The following is a 23,746-nucleotide window of genomic DNA, read 5'->3' as shown; positions in this document are numbered from 1 at the left end:
CCTAGAGCTGGCTGCAAGATTATAAAATCAGCAAGGTCTACTACTGTCTCTTATTAATAAAATAATTCAAGAGACAAATTTTCATATTTGTTTTACTACTTATGTGTATCTAAGGATAAAACTTAACCATTTGTGTAGTTTCTAGTTATTGTTTTGGGGTTTAGACAGACTTAAAACTTTGGGGGGTCACCAGAATACTAAAAGGGGGTCGCAACGTCTAAAAGTTTGAGAACCCCTGGTCTAGTAAAAGAGCAGCTTTTTTTTTTTCAGCGTAGTATCTTGAAATGTTTGGAAATTTTTCTTCTGGGGTAAGGGGCGGGTCATAGGTACTGAGTTATTGCCTGGGGATGGGAAGGGCGGATCAAACTTCTGGTTTTGGAGGGGTCATTTCCGAATGAGTGTCATAAGCGTCATAAGTGTCATGTTTGGGCATAAACTGGGGTTCAGGTGCGTTTTTTTTTTCAAAAGTTAAGTCCCCAAAATGCAGCTATAGGTTGTTTTTAGTCACTTAAAAGGGGGGGGGGTGGTGCCCCCATACCCCCTCCCCTCTGAATCCGCGTTTTGGGGGTTATAAGTATTTATATGCATTTATATTATCATATCAGAATTGGCAATATTGTTTGAAATCAATGACTATGTGGTGCAGGACTTAAGTGACCTTTTATTCCCCCACCCCCCCCGAAAATGAGACAGTTATCAATTTTGGCTTCTGCACATGTGTATTAAAAAAAAAAAAACCTAAAAAACGGACTTAAAAAATAAAGTTTGACAGACAAAATCAGAAATGAACAATTAAAAGGGATGAATTTGTGCAATTTTTAATACACATGTGCTTATGAATTTGCATAAGTGCTTATGCGTTAAAAATACTTTACGTAGTTCAGACTTTTAGAGTATTATAAAATGCAAGTGGGTATCGGGGTTGCCAGAATTAAGAACAGTAAATACGGGACTGGCTTCTAGAAGTAAAAAAAAGGGGGGGGGGATGTTTTTGAGACGTCTATTCATGTCATTAAAATTCAATCGCAACAAAGCATTACATTTCACAAAATGTCGACTATTAAATAATCAAACTATAAAAATCGTTTTCATTGAGATTGACGAGGCATGCGCAGTGTATTGTAACAGACAAATTGTAAACGACTTCATCGCATGTTTATTTTGGATTTCAGGTTATTAAAAATAATCAAATGATCATACTTACAAAGAAAAAATTTCCAAACCTAAAATTTTTTTTTCTTTTTTTAATTGCAAAAGCACTTGATTTTACATCATGGGCCTTCATGTATCGCAGATACATGAGATTGGAGCTGAAAATTGATTTATGGAACTATGATGACAAATTTTAAAATGTATATAACAGAAAAATTATCAGCAACAAAACTATAAAGAAATGTACAACAATTCAAATGAGAAAAATTACGTATCGATAAATGAAATACAAAATAGTTCAGTCACTAAATGTCAGCCTCATCATCTCCCTGCCCCGCCAATATCGGTTGCAAAGGTTTTCTTTGTTCAAAGAAGAACAATTGAGTAGATGTTCTTTATCCATCTCCATATTTTCATTGAATAAAGGGCAGTTGGGACTATTATACAGGGTGTTCGTTTTAATCTGCAAGACCTTTAGTTTCGCAACCGTTAGTCCTAGAAGTATACTTTCAAGTGCAAAAATGCTCAAAATCAGATGCAAGGTATTGAAGTTAAGGTATTGAAAGTTTGAAGCAAAAATAAAAATCAATCAAAAAATACAAAATTTAACTTTTTATACGGGCCCTAGGTCCGCTAACTAATATTTAGAGAAAAATCTCAATTGAAAACTATTACTGACACAAAAAACTCTTGACATTTGTGCGACCAAAACTCAGGGAGATATTCCAGTTCAAAGTTTTAAGGGACCATACAGAAGATGAGATTGGAACTTATCGTCCTTTCAGAAGAATGACAGATCGTCAAATTAAGAAAAACAAGGTTTTTATATTTTTCATTGCTATTCAAAAATAAATGCAAATGTTATGCCGTGATACTCAAAACCACACTACAAAACCTCGAACAATTTGAGAAACCACCCTCTACGCTCACATATAATTTTAAACACTATATACCGCTATATTTTCCTTCAAAAGGTGCCTTTGACGGCGAGTGAAAAGTGGTGTAAGTCACAAAAAGCTGCGTTTCATATCTCGATCGACATTGGTCGCACTAATTTCAAACTTTTTCTGTTGGAATTATTTTTCAATTGAGATTATTTCCCTAAACATAAGTTAGGGGATCTGGGGTCTGTATAAAAAGTTAAATTTTGTATTTTTTTGACTTATTTTTATTTTTACTTCAAACTTTCTATGTCTTAACTTTGCATCTGATTTTGAACATTTTTGCAATTGGAAGTATACATCTAGAACTAACGGTTGCGAAAATAATGGTCTTGCAGGTTAAAACGGAACGCCCTGTATATGCCAATGCGATGGAAGTGTTTAGCAAGGCAATCACGAAACGTTGCAACTGCAACAGATCTGGGAGAATCTGGAATTTTGAAAATCGTCCCCGTTTCTTTTTTCTTCAATTTCTTCATGAAATTTGGTGTTGTAATTTTTCTTTGTAGTATATTTAATTATTCTTTCCATTGATGTGAATGGTACTTCAAGGTTATTTGATTGTAAAATCTTTGCTCCCTTTTTTGCTAATTTACCGGCGCATTCACTTCCAGTGATTCCAACACGAGATGTAATCTATTGTAGGACGACATTTATTCCCTTTAAACGTAAGAATCGAAGATTTGTTTACATCAGGGGTCTCCAACCCTTTTTGATCAAGAGCCATATTGTCAATATTTAGAGGCAAGGCGCCAAGGTGGGCCAACAATCCAACAACATTTCAGATAGCTCAGCTGATTTAGTTAACACTAATGCCCCCTCCCCATCACCCCCGATATAAGCGCTCAGTAGCATAGCTCAGCACCGTAGTGCAGCCAGGATTTATATTAGGATCGGACTAGTGAAGCCCTTCGCCCAGTGCCAGTTTTAAAGGCCAGGCACTAACTTGATGCTGCAGCCCTTACCCATCTTGTTACAATTTCCTATGCAAATTGTTGTTCTGAAGAAAATATAGGTAAAATATAAGCAAATCCTTAAACGTTTTATGCAGTTTTTGAATAAAACGAAGGACGGTGATGAGGGACTCGATTCATATCCCCTGGAAACTTTTTAAAATTGAAGTCTTTAAAACTCAATTTTAACCAAATTTTGGTAGTGTTAGAGATGGCTGGGGGACAAGTTTTAGCTTCCACTTCAGGAGAAACTTTCAAAGTTCACATCAAAATTCGCATTTTCTGGTAATTTTAGTCAAATTAAGCGAAAGAGAGGTTGGTTATCTTTAGTGAAGTCAAAGGTTTTTCATCGTTACAAATTAGTTTTGAAAACGCAATGTTAAATTTTCTTTGGTGATTTGTGATGTTAAGGAAATGGAGGAAAGTTCAGTTTCTCTTTTCAAAAACGTTTTGAGAATGAAGTCCTTGAAACACATTTCAGGATGTCTTTTCGATGGTGTTAAAAGAATGGTCGGAATTCAGGAGCTGTCCCGGAAACTTTTTGTTCTTGTAGTTTAAAAAACGCAATTTTATGTTGAGACGTTCGGAAAGGGAGCATTCGGAATCACTCTCCGGAAATCGATTGAAATTAAAATCACCAAAACACCATTTAAAAGACATTTTTGGTAAAATGAGGGGGAAAGAACTGGCAAGCGACTATCATCTTGAAGTTTTTCAAAATTGATGTCCCAAAAATGCATTTTTTAAAACTATCTTTGGTGAATTTAGGGAGGAAACTGAAAGTTAAGACTATCCTCTAGGTAGAGGCAGTTGTCCCTTCCTGCCCCCCCCCCCCCTCTGGCCACGATCATGCTTAGTAGTTTTTGAGATTTTCTTTGATTAGTTTACATAAATTTTTCTAATGCTTAAAAAGAAAAAATGTTTTCAGTTTGTAAGCTCCGTGGGCCGGGAAAAAATGTTTACGGGCCGAATTTGGCCCGCGGGCCGTAGGTTGGAGAGCCCTGGTCTACATGATTCAATAATTTTTGAATCTGCTATACTTTGGGCTGCAATTGCTTGAATGGCCTAGAACCCCTATAACTGGAGAGGCCGACGCATCCACCAGTTGGAGCTACGGGAGCAAGCGTATTTATCGCACAACAGGGAAATACAGAATAAAAGACATTCCCTAGAACACTGAAACACGTTAGCGAAGATTACAGAGCATTTATGACGTAATGATAGTAAAATCATGAGAAATAAATCGATATTAACCTCACACAAGCGAGTTCCATTTCCAGGCTGCCGGTCACTTCGTCGGCTATAAATTATCCATTTCTTTTTTCTTTCTGCATCTGCTGGAAAGCTGAAGAGCTGAAATCTTTTCTTGTGGAGCTGTTTGCACAATTAACAGCCGAACAGCCACCCATTTGACTCAATTTCACATATGCTAAAGAAATGTAAACAACAGCAGCAATGCTATCGCTGCGAGGCGCTGGAACAAGTTTGCTCCAAAATGGCGGATACGTCGGCTCCTCCACTATAAGGGCCTTAGAATGGCCGAAAAGGAGTCAGAAAAAATATCAATATCTTTGAAACACCAAAAAACTACTTTAGAGAAGAAAACGTGGTTTATACCAGAAAAACGCTGCATAACTGTGCCATCTATGATAAATAAGTTCAATAAGAATCTAGCCTATCTATTTTACTAGAACAAAATTCAGACGGAAGTAGAAATGAAATAACGCGGGCATGCTCATGCAATATATAACGACAGCACCTCCCGTCCTTCTACTCCTACCTACCAAAATCATTGAAAGTCGTTAAAAGCTGCGATTTTGACCCTTCAGTATCAAAAGATTTCGGGAGAAAACTTCTGAAACCCGTGCCTTCCCCTAATGTCATCATAGATGGCCCACAACTGCACTTTAAGACCTCATATCCGAATTTTTTTCTTTTTTTGGAAGAGCCTCTACACCGCCCTTTTCCAAGCATTATTCAAGGTCCTCTGAAATCGTATTTCAGAACTCCAATATCAAAATTTAACTGAATCCCATCTCTTCCCTTCACGTCACCGAAGAGGACCAACAATCGCATTGTTGAAGCTTCAATTTCAAAAAATTTCCGCAGAAGGACCTCATTTCCTCCATATACCACCAAAGATAGTCAAAAACTGCGTTTTTAGAATAAAATTTTCGGGGGAGAGCCCAGTGGTGGATCTTCAATTTTTATGAGACGAGGCAAAAACTTAAAACTGCCGCCCTAACCCGTTCTTTTTTTTTTTTTTTTTAACTTTTTATTCTTTGTATTCAATGCACTAGTATCATTCAAAAAAAAAAAAAAAAAAAAAAAAAAAAACTCTCTTTCAATCACAAATATTATAAAAAATAAAACAATTTAAAAACACATTTAAGTTTTTAAACTGAATTATTTTTTTTGTTATCCACCTCCCCCCCATAGTTTATTAGCCATTCGCCCTTCTGAAGAGGATCGTCTGGATCCACCACTACTGATAGTCTGGTTATCACTTTCAGAGACTGGTTATCAGTTCAGTTTCGTTCTTGTTATGAACTCATCCGTCCGGAATAGAGATTAACCGAACAAGAGGCAAATGCGTTAAGTCAGTGGTGACCAACCAGCGGCCCGAGAAGCTGATCCGTGTGGCCAGTTGTTTTGTCCAACGTTACAAATCGAAAATGCTGTTAAAACCATGAAATTGCCATGTTGTATCCCAAAAAACCCTGTTATTAAAAAAAAAAATTGAAATTTTATTTGTATTCTGGTGAGCGAGAATGGTTTCAATATGAGGTGCAACCCTCGGGCAGAAAAAAAGGTTGGGTACTTCTGCGTTAAGTGGTTAATACCAGAATTGCCAGGCTTGTCTAATTTTCATTATTTTCGCTATTTTTGATTACATTTGGCTATGGCTATTTTCATAAATTCTAACCTGGCAACGCAATTTCGTGTTTTACAGATTGTCCTTCCAACTGGTTTAACTGCGGGAATGGAAAGTGCATAGCGAAGATGTGGTTGTGCGACGAAGACAACGACTGTGGCAACTTGAAAGATGAAGAAAACTGTGGTAGGTGAACTGTTGATTATACCGTTTCTTACGCCATCACGCACCAGTGAAGAAAATTAGTTTGTGACAGTAATGCGGGTACTCTCCCAATAGGCGACCAACCGCTCTAGTTGTCTAGTTGCTTAAGAGATGGCACTACTAATACCAATTACTCTTCATGTGAAATATAAGTGGTGCCATCTATTGAGTAACTAAACTACTTGAATGGTAAATTACATATTAGGAGAAAAAATAATTATGTTTCTTCTAATTTTGAGCTGTACCACTATTGTTGCCGATGAACGATATGAATTCAACAACAAATTGATTGTTATATTTAAAGTACATCGCCTCTCTTGATATTATGCTGGATTTTTCAACAGCGATAATTGCCATGGGTATTGGGTATTCTAAATATTGTTGAATCGAGATTTTACTTTATTATAGTACTAGCTGCGCAGCTCGGCTTTGCACGGTCTACCTCGAAAATAAAAGTTTTGTCAAGTAACGCATGTTCAACAATTAGGCTTCAATTAGGAAAAAAAAAAAAAAAATGTAATATTTTCCGTCAAAATAATCTTTCTTAAAGAAAAAAAACGGCAAATTAAAAATTTTGCAGCCGCCTGTTTTTTTTTTTTTTTTTTTTTTGAAATTCGAAGGAAGAAAACCATTTACAGGGGTATTTTCCGCGGGCTTTCGAGTGGAACCTAAATCAAGAAAATCAGATAATTATTTCGGGTAGAAAAAGTCTTATAATGCCATTTTCGGGCCCTAAAATGAAAATTCAAACGGTTCGGTACTTTTTTGGCGTTTGAAAACCCCCCTACGTTCCTTTTCCGGTGCCCAATAGAGGTGAGTTTGGGCTCATTTTTGAGAGCCCGGGCCCGCCCGAGCCCGAGTGATATTGTCTCGGACCAATCTGAGCTCGCCCAAGCCCGAAGGGAACTTTCTTGTGTCAAAAACCGAGCCTTCTACAGTCTGACATGATCTCTCTGTTAATGAAAAATGTTAAGTCAAACGTTCTTCATTAGCAGAAGTTTCTAAAATTTCACAAAATGCTCCACTTCAAATGCATTACTCAATGACATACTGCAATAGTAATCGCAAAAAAACACTATAAAAAAGCGTTAACTTTTTTTGCGGGGGGGGGGGGTTAAATTTTCCCAATATATGAACTAATTTAAATGTTCCTTTCACTTTCTCACAATAGGAAAATGTTTCTTTTCTGTGAATTTGTCTGGAGATTGACGATTGAATATCTTTGCTTGAGTCCGAGCCCGCCCAATCCCGAAACCTATTTTCGGTTCTAGAACCCGAGCCCGCTTCGGGCTCGGGCTCTAGAACCGGAAATAACCAACAGCCCGAGCCCGTCTCATCTCTAGTGCCCAAGTACCTCCCTGCCAAATTTGGTCGAGATCCGACGCAAACTGTGGATTTGTTAGAGAACATACATACACACATATATTCTTTGTTTTATTTATATAGACAAACGCAATTTCATCACTCATTTCAGAAGGCCGCGTCCACCCCGAGAAATGCCTGAGCAACCAGTTTCAGTGTCGGAAGAACGGACATTGTGTACCTGAATCTTGGCGTTGCGACGGAGAACATGACTGTGGAGACAGCTCTGACGAGAAAGATTGCGGTAAGTGATTAGAGTTTCGAAAGTAAATTACTTAAAGCAATGAAAAAACTAGAATCTTTGACAGCGTTATTAACCGTGTCTAATTGGGATTCAATTGTAAAGTTGCAGAACGATAGACATCAGGGAATCCCCCCTCCCTCTCCAGGGTGAGATCATTTCAACATGTAGGACCCGATTATCCCCTGAAATTTCAAGGGCCCCTCACTTTTTGTTTGGGGAAGTTTTTCTAAACATTCTATGCACATTGATTCAACACTTACTAATGCTATGTAGCCCCCCAGCATAAATCAGAGTTCAGTTTATTCCACTTTACCAACTAATGGAAATTTTGTTTATTGCATATGTTGCACTTGAATTCTCAGCAAATTTGGGTTGTAACATTAAGAATCATATTCGACACTTCACAAAGGAAATTAAATTTCATAAAAGTACATTGTAACAGAGTTGAATTAAATCCCGCACTTGAAAATTTAGCTTCATTTTATCAAATTTGTCCTTACTTTCAATAATTTAATTCTTACAAACATTTTTGTTAAGTTCATATGTTTGCTATCTCTTTAAGAAACGCAGTCAAAAGCAGAAACTGGAGTTGTTAAACGCAATTTTACAGTGAAATTTAGGTCCCCTAAACATTCTGAGAGGTAACCAGGCCCTGTCAACATGGGGCTTAGGGACAAGCATTTAAGCAAGTGACACCCTCGTACCCACTAGGGTGGGTCGATTTCTATTTTTTTTTAATTTTTTTTTTAACAATCGAAGTTGCCTGTGCGGGGAAAGTTGTGTATCGATATCAAAAATGTTCGAAAAAAATTGTTTTGAAATCAAAATATATTTAGGTCCCTGCCAAGCCCTTGAAGTTTCGCCAAATATGCAAAAAATGACAATTCATTTTTTGTTCTTCAAATATTTGTGAAAATTTTTCTTAAATCGCCTGTAACGAAAATTTTTGCAGAAACGTGCATTTTTGTTAGGTCTTTAGTTTAAGAAAAAACTAGCACGTTGTGGCCACAGCGAAACTTTCTTCTATATCTTTCTATTGAATTCTGATCCCTCCCCATGCTTGACGATGAAGCAATATTAACAGAAAAAAAAAAAAAAAAAACACAAAAACTTGACGACCATCCCAACTTCTGAATTATCGCAAAAGCAAAGCAAAGAGCGAAACTTGAAAGTTATTTTTAAAGCCTTGCTTGAATCAATTAGATATTTTATTTGTTAATCAACAGAAGATGACAGCAGTTAAAAAGTTAAATCATCGCGATTTTCTGGTCCTTTTCCAGCAATTAAAATCACGCCGAATACACAGACGACAGTCGATTACGATTTATCTTTCTTATTGTTGCAATTATAAAAATATTTTCATTCACACTAAAAGAAAAATCAGCCCCCCATGGAGCGATTGGTGCCGAAATTGATCCAACGCCATATGGATTCACATTTATTCCAAATTTCATCCAGAACGTAGCATTACTTCTTGAGATATGGTACTCACAATGGAAAAAAAGAACCTTCGATTGCGCCACCCCCTTTTCAACTGTTGACGCCAAAATAAAATCAGCTCTTGTACTCTCTAAGGGCTACTTGTCGATAAAATTTTGTTTGATTCCTTTCATTATTTCTTGAGATATAGCAGTCACAAGTGACGATAAAAAACGCTCTATAGATCAGGCCCCGTTTGAGCTATTGACACCAAAATTCAATCAACACCTGTACATGTTAGGGGCAACATATGGACTAAATTTTGTTTGATTCCGCCAGTTACTTGGGAAATGGCAGGTACGCATAACTCAAGAAACGTTCCACTGCTCCACCTCCCTTGCAGGAATTTGCACCAAAAACCAATGGGCACAAGTCCACGTAAGGGCACATATGTGTACCAAGTTTTGTTCAATTTCATGCAGTAGTTTTTGCTGTAGAGCTGCCACAAAAAACCAGTCACACACACACAGGCAGACATTTTCCAACTAGTATGTTGTGGCCATTATGAAACTTTCTTCTATATCTTTCTTATAATTCTGATCCCTCCCCATGCTTGACGAAGAAGCAATATTCCCAACAAAAACAAAATTACACACTCCAAAACTTGACGACCTACCCAATTCCCGATTTATCTCAAAAGCAAAGCAAAGAATGAAAATTATTTTAAAAACCTTGCTTAAAATAATTACAAATATTTATTTGTTAACAAACAGAAGATGGCAACAGTTAACAAGAAGTTCTGTCTAGAACTAAACGAGCCTACTTTCCCGTATACCCATACTACTTTCTAGTACCTGATCAATAGTCTCAAAAATAGCTAAAATTGTAAATTTTTTCAAATATTTTTTAAATATTTTAAGCTGATTTTTAGGAATAAAATATTCCTCACTCATCTAAAAAAAATTAGATGCGTAAAAAAAAGGAACAAATAAAATAGCAGCACCTTTTAAACAAAGCAGCTAATACACTTTTTTCCATTAAAGAAAAGATCTTTAACAGCTTTCAAAACGAAAAAATAAGAATTAAAATTAATAAGCTCATTAAAATAAATACACCATATCCAAAAAAAAAAAAAAAGCGTTTCTTTTTCCCCTGTTGCCCAAAAATAATTTTTTGAATTAATTAATGCACTTACCAAAATAAATAAAAACAATAAAATGTCAACTTAAAAAAATAATTTTCATTGTCAAAAAAAAAAAAAAAAACTCGTCTGCGCATATCTTTATGTAGAAACCTAAATGACTACGAGTTTATTCGCCGAAAACTGAATAACTAAATTAAAACTTTAGCGTGAAAATAAAAACAAGTCATATCAAAAATAATTATTTTACAGTTAAAACCATAGCTGGGAGTCGGAGTCAATCTCATTTTGGGATAAAGGAGTCGGAGTCGAATATCCAAGAATCGGAGTCAGGCATTTGTCCTCCGTGTATAAATTTTTGCCAAAGATACGAAGTCAGAGTCGAAGTCGGGAAGTCGGAGTCCTATTAATTATCAGGCACAGTAGTCGGAGTCGGAGTCAGGTGCCCCTAAATTTCCGGAGTCGGAGTCCGGAGTTTGGCGTCAAAAGCTATTTCCAACAAAATTTGTTTGAAGTAAATCCGCCTTCAAGTAAGGAATCTGACTTTCAGTTTCCCCGTAGGCGCTAATGTTAAGGGATTTGAACTGTTCAAAATTGAACGGAAAATTGTTCAAATCAAAAAGATATTTTATATACAAGTTTTTCATCAAATTCTTTTATCCAAAAAGTTTGTCTGAAGCAAATTCGCCTCACAGTTCGGAGTTGCCTTGAATTTCCCCGTAGGCGCTAATGTTAAGTTTTTTTGAACTGTTCAAAATTGAACAAAAAATAGTTCAAATCAAAAAGTGAAATATGGGAATGAGGTGTCCTCGCCGAGATCTTTCGAACAAAAAAACGTTTGTTCGAATCGGGCTATTCATTCAAAAGTTATTAGGGGGGGGGGGGGCAGACAGACAGGCCGACAGACATTTTATCCCATCTCAATACCCTACTTTCCAATTATTAATTTTCTGATATTTATTTAATTATTTTATTTATTTTTGACACTTTTTTTTGCGATATTTTCAAGAAGCATTAAACCTTCTTTCATGCTTTTTTCATCTTTTTCTGACTGTTACTGGGAAAGTAGGCTAAAAAGTTTAAATCATCGCGATTTTCTGGTCCTTTTGCAGCAATTAAAATCACGCCGAATACACAAACGACAGTCTATTACGATTTATCTTTCTTATTGTTGCAATTATAAAGCTATTTCTACTCACACAAAAAGAAAAAAAAAAAAAAAAAAAAAAAAATCAGCCCCCATGGAGCGATTGGTGCCGAAATTGAATGAACGCCTGTTTACGTATGGATTCACATTTATTCGAAATTTCATCCAGAACGTAGCATTACTTCTTGAGATATGGAACTCACAATGGGAAAAAAAGAACGTTCGATTGCGCCACCCCCTTTTCAGCTGTGACGCGAAAATAGAATCAGCTCTTATACCCTCTAAGGGCTACTTGTCGATAATTTTTTGTTTGATTCCGTTCATTATTTCTTGAGATACAGCAGCCACAATTGACGACAAAAACCGTTCTATAGCTCACTTCCGTTTGAGCTATTGACACCAAAATTGAATCAGCACCTGTATCTGTTACGGGCAACATATGGATCAAATTTTGTTTGATACCACCATTTACTTCCTGGGGCAGGCACGCATAACTCAAGAAGCGTCCCATTGCTCCACTCCCCTTGGAGGAATTCGCACCAAAAATCAATGGGCACAAGTTCACATAGGGGCACATATGTGCACCGAATTTCGTTCGATTTCATACGGTAGTTTTTGCTGGAGAGCGGCCACAAAAAACTGGGCACACACATACGTGACACACACACACGGACACAGACAGACATTTTCCAAAAATGGTCGAAATGGACTCAGCACAAAGTTCTCAAAACGTTCGAATCCGTCAAAATTCGAAATTGGAAAATTTGCACGAAACCAATACTTTCTTCTATATATTAGATATAGAAGAAAGTAAAAAGGAAGAAAAAAAAAATCTTATAATGGATAATAGTCAAGCCATTCACTGCAGCTGCTGAAATTCGCATTTTTTGCACAATTTCTATATTTTAAGCCTGAATTTTTATTTAACGTAGTTTAAAAAATAAAGTACCAGTTAAACCTTTTGTTTTTTTTTTGTAATAACAGTACAGACTGGCCCTTCTGTACCACTGACACCCTCCCGAAGTAAATTTCCACATACGTTCCTGTCACTTTTACCACCCCCTTAAGAAGGCCTGGATTTACGTACAAGCTAAGCAAGCTATAACTTAGGGGCCCCGCTTTGTTAGGGGCCCGCAACTCCCGGAAATTAGTATGATTCGTTCAGAAAAAAAAAGAAGAAAAAGCAATTGAAAAAATAAATTTCATTTTCTAGTGCTTGAAAATCTTGAAATTTTATAAAAGTGTGGCTACAAATCACAAATGGGAGGGGGGTAGGGAGAAGGAATGCTAATACACATGTCAAATTCAGCTTCTTGCGACATTCTGCGCCAAAAATGTAGAAACCATGGTTCTCACGTTTCTGGAACAAATGAGGCAGTGATAAGCAGAGGGATCTAAGTGGCAAAATTAAAAGAATTGGAGATAACTAGTACAAATGGTAGGTGAACCTTTCCTCTGTTTTGGGGCAAGAGATGGTACTAGTAGCCCTGGTAGTTGCTGCTATACAGCATGATTTAGAAAAAGATTTCAACGAAAACCTACCTAGGACCTTATGTTTAAACGCGTTTTACTCAAAACTTCGAAATGTCCACTTACATCCCTTTGCTTCTCACTGCCTCATAAAATTTTTGTTACTCACATGTTTCATATATTGTTATTTATATAATTCCGAATGCAGTATATGGAAATTTTTTTATTATTGCTTGCTTTTATCTTACTTCTGCATATTGCTAATTTGTTTAGAACAGAAAAAAAAAAACAGTACTTCTATCCTTTTCTGTTTTCTGTCCCACTTGCAACAGAAGAAAAGTTGTCATGAGAAATCTAGTTTCTTTTTACTTTTAAATTTAAAACAGCTGGTTTCTTACGAAGTTAAAAATTTACAATCAAATACTAAAATATCAGAGACTGAAAAGTACAAATGAAGCGCGGTTAATAATTTTAATTGTTCTAGAATCCTTGAAAACAATTAGATAAGTCTTTGAAAATCCTAAGCAAAGTAGGATCCAATTTTGTTTCTTATCAAGTGTATAAGTTATGAAATGTTCAAACAAGCGTATGTTACTCTCTTGTTACATATTTTCTAAATCTGTACAACATTTCTTTTAAGCATTTTTTACTATTGATCATTTTATATTTAATTCATAGTTGTATTTGTCGGTGGGTTGGAGAGGTGATAAGAAACTAATTGTACTCGAAGCCATTGTGAGCAAGTAACAATAAATTGTCTTTTCTCTTCCCACGCTCTTTCAATTGCTGTCATTGATTTGTCAAATCAAAAACAATTTTTACCGTGTATTATCTTAATTTGCGAAAGAGTAAAAAACTTTTAAGAAGTTTTGTTTGCTTATTTTTGACCTGAAATTTTTGTAGTTCCAACGACATCTTATAAGGCTTCAAAATGCAGAATTCTATATCCATTCTTCAAAATTCCTTTTACACCAATTTAATGCTATTTCCCCATTATTGGCAATTTTCAATAGTTAACTCTCTAAATATCACCAACAGTGGCCAAATTGAAACCAGATTTAAAAAAAAAGAAAAAAATCGCCAAAGTTGTCGCCATATTTGCGTCAGAACTTGGCGATCAAAAGACTGCCGATACATCGCCAAGTGTCCGCCAAATTATAACAGCAGTTGAGTTTGAATCGAAAGTAACAATGATTTCTCTCCAAAACGGTGCAAAAGACCCCTTTAGAAGCACCCGAGTGCAACTAAAAGGGGGAGGTGCCCAACTAGACCCCACTAGGAGTCTACGTACCAAATTTCAACTTTCTAGGATATACCGTTCTCGAGTTATGCGATATACATACGCACACACATACGTAAATACGCACATACATACGTACATACAGACGTCACGAGAAAACTTGTTGTAATTAACTCTTGAATAGTCAAAAAGGATATTTCTGACGTCTATACGTTCTTAGGCACTTATCCACGTGTGGGTGGGTCGAAAAAAAAAAAAAAAAATCTACATTCATTTGGGGGTGAGCAAAATGGAAATTAAGGTCAATTTTTGAGTGAAATTGTTTTCGCGAACACAATCCTTCCTTTTTTGTAAAAGGAAGTAAAAATAAAAATTGCGTTTTACAGCACCAAGAGAAACGTTGTTCAAACTTCAGAAGGAGCCACATACGTGAAATAGCTAAGGGCCCCGTTCAGTCTAAATCAGGCCCTGCCCTTAAGCTTTTGAGGGAAAGGGTTTGGTCCCTTGGAATGTGCACCCAGATATTAAGCAACACACTAATGAAAGTCCATTTTTCTATAAAATTACAAGTGTTAGCTTTTGTTACGTAAATTGTGCGTTTAGATAATGAAGCAGCGAATCAAAATTTCATTCCGAAAATGTTGTTCAAAAACTTGAATTTCATGTTGGTTGGCAATTGGAATTAATATCTTGAAAAACTATCTTTATAGTAACAATTATCCACTTTCATTTAAGAGAATCAGGCAATGACCTTAGTTTAACCTGTAATTGATCTTCTTGGTTTTTTAGCTGCAGGTTCACGCGAATCCAATCTGCTGTAGTTCTCGGAATTCGCTATGAATAGTTCGCTAGAGAGAAATCGAACAATGACAGAGATCTTTCAACTGCACTCACCACAACCACCTGTCAATGAAACAAATGGTTATCTGCCAAGTGCCATCTTGTCAGAAGGGATTAGTGGCAGGGAGAGAAAAGAAAGGTGGGGGGGGGGGGGGGGTCAATCCTTCATTTCTGTGAAATCGTATCCGAGTGCTGCAGCATTGCAATTAAATTTCAGTAATTTTAATTAATGGAGAAATGTTTAATCAATTTTCCAAAATCTTTTTCAAAGCTGAAATTTGTGTTTCTTTTTTTTTTTTTTTTTTTTTTTTTTTTTTTTTATACAAAATGCCATTTTTATTCAAATAATAATCAAAACAACAGTTGGCCCATGCACAGTCTGGAGTGGTTCAATAACTTCTAGTTCGTTTTTGAAAACGAATATTACATACTGTAGAAGGACTTATTTGCGCGAGACTTTATTTTTCGCGAACTCGTCGAAATCGCGAAAGTTGCCTTGAGAAATATTTTTTCGCGATTTTTAACCTTCGGTTCTCTTCATACGAAATTCCCGTAATCACCGACCTCTTTATTTTCTAGATAATGTGTGCTTTTACATTATCAAGCAAATTATTACTAGTTTCTTCTTCTTTTTTAATGTGAAATAACAAATTCGCATCCTCGCAAGATTTTGCTCTGGATAATTAGTTAAAGCTCTCCCCTAAAGATGTTCAAAATGATGTAAAAATGGCTTGCCAAAAAATGTGGGGGAATGTTAAGGGGAAAGGGTTGTTGGGATTATTTCAAAGATTTTTTTTTTTCAGAATTTCAGTTAATTTTCAGCTTTTTCTGGTCGAATGGGATTGGGGACTCCTCCCGCAAATTTTCGGAAACTTTTTTTTTTTTTTTTAAATTTCCAATGCAGCAGTCGGTACAGACATTATTTTTACGCCTTACAGAGACAAAAACAAAGGGGGAAACACAAGCAAACAATGAAAAAAAAAAAGAAACAATGAACGCAATACAAAACAGGCAAACACAAGAACAGAATAAAAATCAAAATTTTCAGAAATTGAAGTCATAAAAAGGCAATTTACAGCTCTCTTTGGTGACGTTAAGATAATTAGAGGGGTACATTCACTCTTTCCGATTTTTTTTATGTCTTTTTATGTCTGAAAAATGTAATTTTTGGCTATTTTTAGTGGCATTTCTAGAGGGAGAGCAATTTGGTGATCTTTTTTAGCAATTAATATTGAAAACTTTAAATGGTAATTTTAGGCTGTGTTTGGTCACAATAGCGGAAAGAGGACGGGGTCGATATTTTAAGCTGCCTTTCCTTACTTTTTTATTGAATTTATTTGATTTTAAAAACTTCTTAGGACTACGAAATAACTACCCCTAATTTCACCACTATTACGAAATTAATGAGAGATTTTCCCATTTAGCAAATTGAATGACACCTGAAACGAAAATTCTTTAATAAATATGATTTTTGCCGAGAAAACAATATATTCAGTTTTTTGTGTGGAGCAGAAAACTGCCGTGTGCAGGTAAAGAGCAGTAACTGCCAATTTTTCTTTTCTTTTTTTTTTTTTGCATTTTTGTCATCTACTGTACGTTATCTTTATTGTACACTAGTGGCACCCGCACGGCTTGCCCGTAATAGAAAATTAAAAGGTCTTTTGGTTCGCCTGTATATTTACAAATAATATATGGTGAATTTTCTCGCCAATTGGCTTGTGTCCCTGTTACGGTTCCAGGATTACTCGTCCATCTTATGAGAATTTTGTTCTTAAAATTGGAATAGAAAAAGAACCACATAGAATTTTTGAAAAATCGCTTCGAGGTGCACACCCCCATGCAACAAACTAACTTAGTGCCAAATTTCATGAAAATCGGCCGAACGGTCTAGGCGCTATGCGCGTCACAGAGATCCTGACAGACAGAGATCCGGTCCGGACAGAGATAGATCCCTACGGACAGACCGAGAGAGAGAGATGAGAGAGAGATCCGGACAGAGAGACTTTCAGCTTTATTATTAGTAAAGATAAAAAAGCTCGCTTATTTGGTTTTCGCTGAAAAAAAGGCGCGAAAAAAACGTCTAATTTCAAAATGCGTTTCTTTAAATATATCGCAAACTTATTACTGCAGATACTGCCGTTTACCTGCACATGGCAGTATACATTTACGGTTATTTATTTCATAATTTTTGGGGACGCTGTTTTTGAGGGACCCGGGGCGACAGTTTTTACGTGCATCTCGCTCTGGCTGTAGACCTGCTCCGGCTAGAAACCAAGGCTGCGGAGTCGGAGTCAGACTGATTTTGAGGTAAAAGAGTCGGTGTCGATGGTTCAAAATTCCCGGAGTTGGAGTCGGTGGCGAACTTCGGGGTTTTTCCCCTAAATTTAGGGGGAAAATTTTAGAATGGGATTTTTCAGGGGGATAAAATTTTTAGGGGTAAATTTAGGGGTTTAAATTTTAGGATTTTATCAGGTAAAAATATTTTTCTTTTACCTTTGAAAATGTTATTGTTCGACTGTTTCATTTATTTTTTTACTTACATATATTTTTTGAACCTTTCTAACCATTGGTTTTGATCAAAAATGACATAAAAAGGATAAAAAAACATTGTCTCATCAGCAACGAAAAGTATCAATGGTCACGTGTACTTTTAATCCCATGTGTGGCGTCACAGTTAAAGGATCACGTCACTTTCTGACGTCATATGAATTATCCAATCGCATTTAGGGGTTTTATGAGTTAAGTTTAGGGGGGAAACGTTTTAAGAGTTCGCAACCCCATTTTCCCTCGCAGTCCGTAGCTTTTGTAGAAACAACTTTCATCGTTTAGTTATTTCGTTATGGGTTGTCAAAGTAGAACAAACGTCAGGGAGGCTTTCCCCCAATCGAAATTCTTGTCTCCACCCCCTATAGGGGCTCTTCCGTTCCCGAAGGGATCCCCTTCTTCTCTCCCCTTCTTGAACTATTGTCAGCAGCTCCTTTTCAGTATAACCTGTTCGCACACTTGTTGATTAGTTGGTTCAATTGCAGTTTGGGTGTTGAAGTTGCATACGCTATTCACTCTGAATTTCAAACTTTGTGAGTCTGCCTCATACTCAGCTTTTTTGGCAGAGTGAAAGTGAGAACCAAGTTTAAAGGTCGTTTTTTTCTAGTTTCGATACACTGAATTAGCTTCGATTCATTGCTTTGTGAAAATGGCAGATTCTGTAAACGAAAGCGATAAAATGTGTGGCGTTTGCTTTGAAGTTGTTACGCAGAAGGACCAGATGTCCGATCGCAAGTTCGGGATTCTGCGGAACTGTGACCATATTTTCTGCTGGAACTGCATCACAGCTTGGAGAGACTCTAACCAAGAAAACATGCCATCCGGACACTACCGGCGAAAGAACGAAAGCTGCCCAATGTGCCGGATCGATTCGGATGTCGTCGCTCCGTGCCTTTTGCATGTCACCGATCAGCAAGTGAAGGGGTTCGTGATAGAGCATTGGATTAAGATGAAGCGTTCGGACTTCAGGACTTTCCAAGAAAGAAGAGTCCTTGCAGAAGGTGAAGCTTACCAATACCAGCACGTTGAAGGAACTAATGAACTTCCTGGTGCCGGATTCCGGTACAGAGCTTCATATCTGCTCGATTCGACGATTGAGATGATCTTTGGAGAAATGACGTCAGCGCAGTCGGTAAGCGATGTAAAGTTAATGACTTTTTGGTTGTTTATCATACTCACTTTTGTTCATTTAGTTTTGTATTCAGTTTTGTACTGGTACTTAGAACCGCGACGGTTTTACTAGCATTTTATTGTGTTGATACTAAATCCGTTTGTCGGGACGGACAGTGCATTTTATTTGAAATAAACTTTCCTGTTGTAAATATGAGTAAGTTTTCTGTATTTCTTTTTCCTTTAAGTACATAGAAATGAAAAAGCTTGATTTTTTTTTTTTTTTTTTTTTTTTTGATGCATGTTCGTAGCTATAGTTATCAAGTCGGGAGCAGATACAGAGTATCATTTTAGGAGGGGAGGTAGGATGGTTCAAAAATTATGTAAAAAAAAGTTCCACCTAGATAACAGGACACCCTTCAATATTTTTATACTTGTGGATCGTGATATACTGAAAGAACTTTAGCTTTCTATTTCAACTGAAAGGGGGTGCTCAACCCCCTCCCCCTAACTTAAGTATGGGGAGGAGAGTTAAAATGTAAATTTACCTGAAAAAATAATGCTACATGTTATAATATACACTGGTAACATGCACATACTTTGCAATAAAATAACTATTTACAGAGAAACAGGTGGGGAAATTAAATGTATCTAAATTTGTGGAATTTTCTGTACTTCAGCTAATGTTAAATTAAGAGGTCATTGAGCACCCTCTTAAAATTTGAGTAAGAAGCTAACACTTTTACAGCATAATATTATTAGTAAGTCTAAATATAATATAAAAATAATAGACTCTAGCGCTGAAAATAAAGTTTTTTGAGCCACCCTACCTCCCTTGATTTCAAAAACGTAATGAAACGTGCATTTTACTTGCATTAAAGGATCATTTAGCACCCTGTTAAAATTTGAGTAAGAAGCTAAAACTTTTACAGCATTAAGTCTAAAAAAAAAAAAAAGGGGGTGTGTTCTGGACTCTAGCTGAAAAAAAGTTTCTTTGAAGAACCCTAGGGGGAGGTCATGCTGAAAGATGTCCCCCCCCCCCCCCCCGTGCACAAGCCTACGGGTTTGGATACGAAAAATTTTTGAAACTGCTTGGGTGTCTATAAAAATCATCAAATCGGCCAGGAATAAGGCACATAATATGGCATACCTGGATGACCGAGCCTCGCTCGGCTTTAAAATAATTATTTTTTGTCAACTTGTGTTTTTCTAAGGTTCGATACTTTTTCAAATATACTTGAAAAGCATCACGTTAACGAAATATTAAGGTTCTCGATTCTTCCGAGAAACGAGAGACATACATGTAAACACTTCATCAGCATTATAATCATTTCAGCTATAAGAAGCCTGCTACTGAATATTGGCCTCCTCTCCCCCACAGTCATCCACCTACGGAAGCTCTGAGTTGGTTGCGTATAAATATTTAACGAACGGTATTGCCAAAAAAGTAGTTTCTAAGACCAAACATAGCGACAATAAATATGAAGCAAATGATTGAAAATGCGCCGCTACCTTCTTATAACACTAAAGTACCAAACAAAGAAAATTCTGAATGCAATTAAATCAACATTTTGCTTTAAACTATCTGTTAGGGGAGGCTGGGGTAGTAAGAGACAAAAGCAAAATAAAATAAAATGCATACTAATATTCTAAAAAACTTGAAACAAGTATCTCATATTAACTGCATAAAATCGACTCCTCTTGAGTCTTTAGGCGATTATTTAATAAATATTTTGTTTTAAAAAATGTTCAAAAATTTCAATAAATTCTTGTCTCTAATCACCCCATCTAAGAGGGGTTAGTATGGGGCAATAAGAGACACCTGTCTCTTATTACTCCATACTAACCCCTTACTGCAAAAAATAAAAATGGGGTAATAAGAGACTGGCCCACAACCTGTAAATAAAGGGGACTTTCAAGATTTCAAAAAATAGTATTGGTCAGAAGTTTACACATTAATAACTCCCAAACACTTCACCTACAAAATATCGCGAACTTTTAAGGTAAGATCAACGTGAAGGTTTTTTTCATTGCATGAAGAAAAAAAAAATTCAAAACATGTTATAAACTTTTAAATATGTGTATTGCAGTAAATTATACATATGGTTCTTTATATTACATAATTTTAAAGTTTTCTAAGATTTTTTTTTTTTTTTTTTTTTTGATTTTTTTACTGCGTCTCTCATTACCCCAATCTCTTATTACCCCGACCTCCCCTACATTTTGTTTCCACTGTACAATTTTCCTGTCATTAATTAAAAGACTTTGAACTTGGAGCCAATTTTACTTTGTGGAAATCGGTTTTTAACCCAAAACTTCCTTCCATACTATGTCGCGATTCACGATTTTATCCTAATCGAGATTTTCATTTGGAATAAATACTTTTAGTGTAGTTGGTCACTTTACGCCAGAAAATGCTACATACAGCACGCTATCCATAAAAACTAATGATCCACAAGCCACTCCAAGAAATTATAACAACAAAATATAAAGTCTCTAGAATTGTGTTTTTCGAAATGAAATTTAGATGCGTGATTTAAAAAAACATATAAAACTATTTGAAGTGTAAAAAAGAATATAAGTAAATAAAATAAAAGAAGTCGGTCCAGCAATAGTTTTGCTTTAAAAAAAAAAAATGCCTTACATCGACTTACATAGTGCTTTTGAATTTGTTTTTAGTCAAGTGCGATTGAAATGAGGCAAAGTGGCTAATATCAGCCAAGCCTGGCAACCCTAAGCAAGTTTAAAATTTTACAGCTAGAAGAAACAAATTTTCATTGTTATGGTTGCAAATCGTCTGCCTTATGTGTCAATTCACTATTTTTTTCAAGGCTTAACTCAACTAGACTTTATATTAAAAAACTCTTTTTTGTAAAAAATCGCGTTTTTACAGAAAAAACGCTGATGTAGATGAACTTAAAATGCTAAACTACAATTAAATCCAAAATTTCATCCAAATCGTTAGAGTCGTTTTCGAGATACGAAATATATACATACCCACAAGAATTGCTCGTTTAAATATATAAGATAAGCGTTACTAATTAATTTCATAAGAATGAAAAGAAGTAGTATTTCGAATGTTTACTTTCAAAAATAATTAAAATTACTTTCAAATAAAGTAATGAATTGAAAAGATTACTGAAATGTGAAATGATTTAAATTTCGTTCATTAAGTGTTTGAACGGAATGTGGGACGGATAACATTGTCGACGGTTTAGAGAAGTCATGACTCGCCGCTTCTATCCGCCCCTTGTTTCAAGTTTTTACTAAAGCTTTATTGCATGCAAAATACTGATGTCCGAGTTGTGACGTCCAACGACTGCAGTTTCATCCTTGTCATGGACTCATCAGTCTGGAATAACTAAAAGACGGATATGGAGGCAGATGTTCTCTTCTTGAACTGAGATTATCAACAAACGGGTAGCTAAAATTAATTTATCAACCAGCGAGAATCCGCAAGCAATGGTGCGGTTTAACTCGTAATTTGAAGGTAAAATGAAACTCAGGTAAATAAAGGGTGTCCCAAAATTAACGCAAGATTTGAATTTGCCACCATTTTTTCCATAAATTGTTGGCAGCCATGAAGAAAGAGCAATTTGACAGCTGAGAGTTTAGTGGTTAGTAAAAATGGGGGTGTTATTGTACCATACAGCTAGAGAGAGTGAAACATTTCAATCCTTATATATTATTTCTGTAGCCTGTTTTTGGTTTTCTACGCCGAATTTCCCTCAATTCTTGATCGATTTCTTTGATTTATGGCTTATTTTATAGCTTATGGTGCTGGCTACTGACGAAAAAATAGACCCAAGGTCTGAAAATTGTTTCTTTTAGCCGAAAAAACCTGTTTTAAAGAACGAGCATGAGGTTTTTGCGTCAAAATTATAACTTTAATCTGCGCTATGACCGACAGAGCTGAGTAGCTTGATCGGCAGAGCGTTCTCTTCGTAACCAGGAGATTACGTGTTCGGGCCCACGTCCGAACAATCTGCAACAAAAAAATTAGATAAATATCGCGCATTACATGAACCCTGAATTAAATGAGTACCAGCTATGAGGGAATAGAATAAATGAGAAGGAAATGCTCTTTGCTGATATGAAAACATTCAGTGATTTTGTGCTAAATTACTTCGAAATTGCACGTGTTTTTTTTTTTTTTTTTTGAAGCTTTGGCTCTGCAAAGAAAATTAAAGCATAATGTAAGCGAAAATATAAGTAACAGGTTTAAGATTTCAGACTACAATAGAATTGTTTTTTGTTCAGAAAAAAAATAATAAATCGTATATTGAAATATATATTCTTCGAATGAGTTTTTGACTCTTTGTACAAATAAATAAAATACTACCTCAATTTGAAGGGTAAAATATATATTTTTTCTTCTTTTTGCTAAAAAAACAAATAGCTTATCACATTTATACTACATTCGAAAGCATAGTTCAATTTATTTTGTATTTTAACCGTGCTGTTAAATGAGGAACACGTGCTGCCATCTAAGTTATAATGGTTTAAGAAGCCTGCGATAACAAATTGTAAAAATTTTCAAAAATAAAAACATTTTTCTTCAATATCTTATCTTATATATTAATCCCCTCTCATTTTAAAACTTATCAGGCTGGCCAATGACGAAAAAAAGACTTACGGTCGAAAATTCAAGTTTTCGAAATCGCCTCTTGCTGTTTCAAAACCTTGATGCTGCCTGTAGTTCTTATGCATTTTTTAAAGCAAAGTTCTAATGCAGTTTTCCATTTTTTACGTCGCTTTCGGCAAAAAAAAAAAAAAAAAAAAAAAAAATAGCCTGTGTGTGTGTTTATATTTTAATAAAGCTTAACAGCACTGGACTTAGTTGTTCGGTTTAATTGATAAGTTTTTTTCGGTAGAGCGTTCGGCTATAAACTATCTGAACTTCGGGCAAGCTTGGGCTGTCCGACATAATATCAAATTTATATTAGTATTACGCATTACATGTGCTCATAACATACACACCTAATAAAATAAATGCAGTGGGAATGCTACTTGGTGTTTCGACTCCTTTATGCAGGCTACAGTTATCATTCGGATAAGTTGATTGTTAATCGAACTGTGTTCTTTGACTACATCCAGAGCACTC

The 23,746-nt window shown here is 35.9% G+C and overlaps 1 protein-coding gene across 1 annotated transcript in view; it reads left to right on the top strand.

The window, feature by feature from the left end:
* The first annotated feature begins 4,501 nt into the window (after window positions 1-4,501).
* The window catches only part of LOC129227906 (low-density lipoprotein receptor-related protein 2-like), a 146,766-nt gene continuing 127,521 nt past the window's right edge, over window positions 4,502-23,746 (top strand). The window contains 3 exon segments of the mRNA XM_054862527.1: window positions 4,502-4,595; window positions 6,000-6,107; window positions 7,600-7,731. Coding sequence (XP_054718502.1) covers window positions 4,502-4,595; window positions 6,000-6,107; window positions 7,600-7,731 — 334 coding nt within the window.

The sequence above is a fragment of the Uloborus diversus genome, chromosome 8 (genome assembly GCF_026930045.1).
Source record: "Uloborus diversus isolate 005 chromosome 8, Udiv.v.3.1, whole genome shotgun sequence".
Lineage (NCBI taxonomy): Eukaryota > Metazoa > Arthropoda > Arachnida > Araneae > Uloboridae > Uloborus > Uloborus diversus.
The sequence above is the reverse complement of the archived record's forward strand: the minus strand, read 5'-3'. Positions and strand labels throughout refer to the sequence as shown.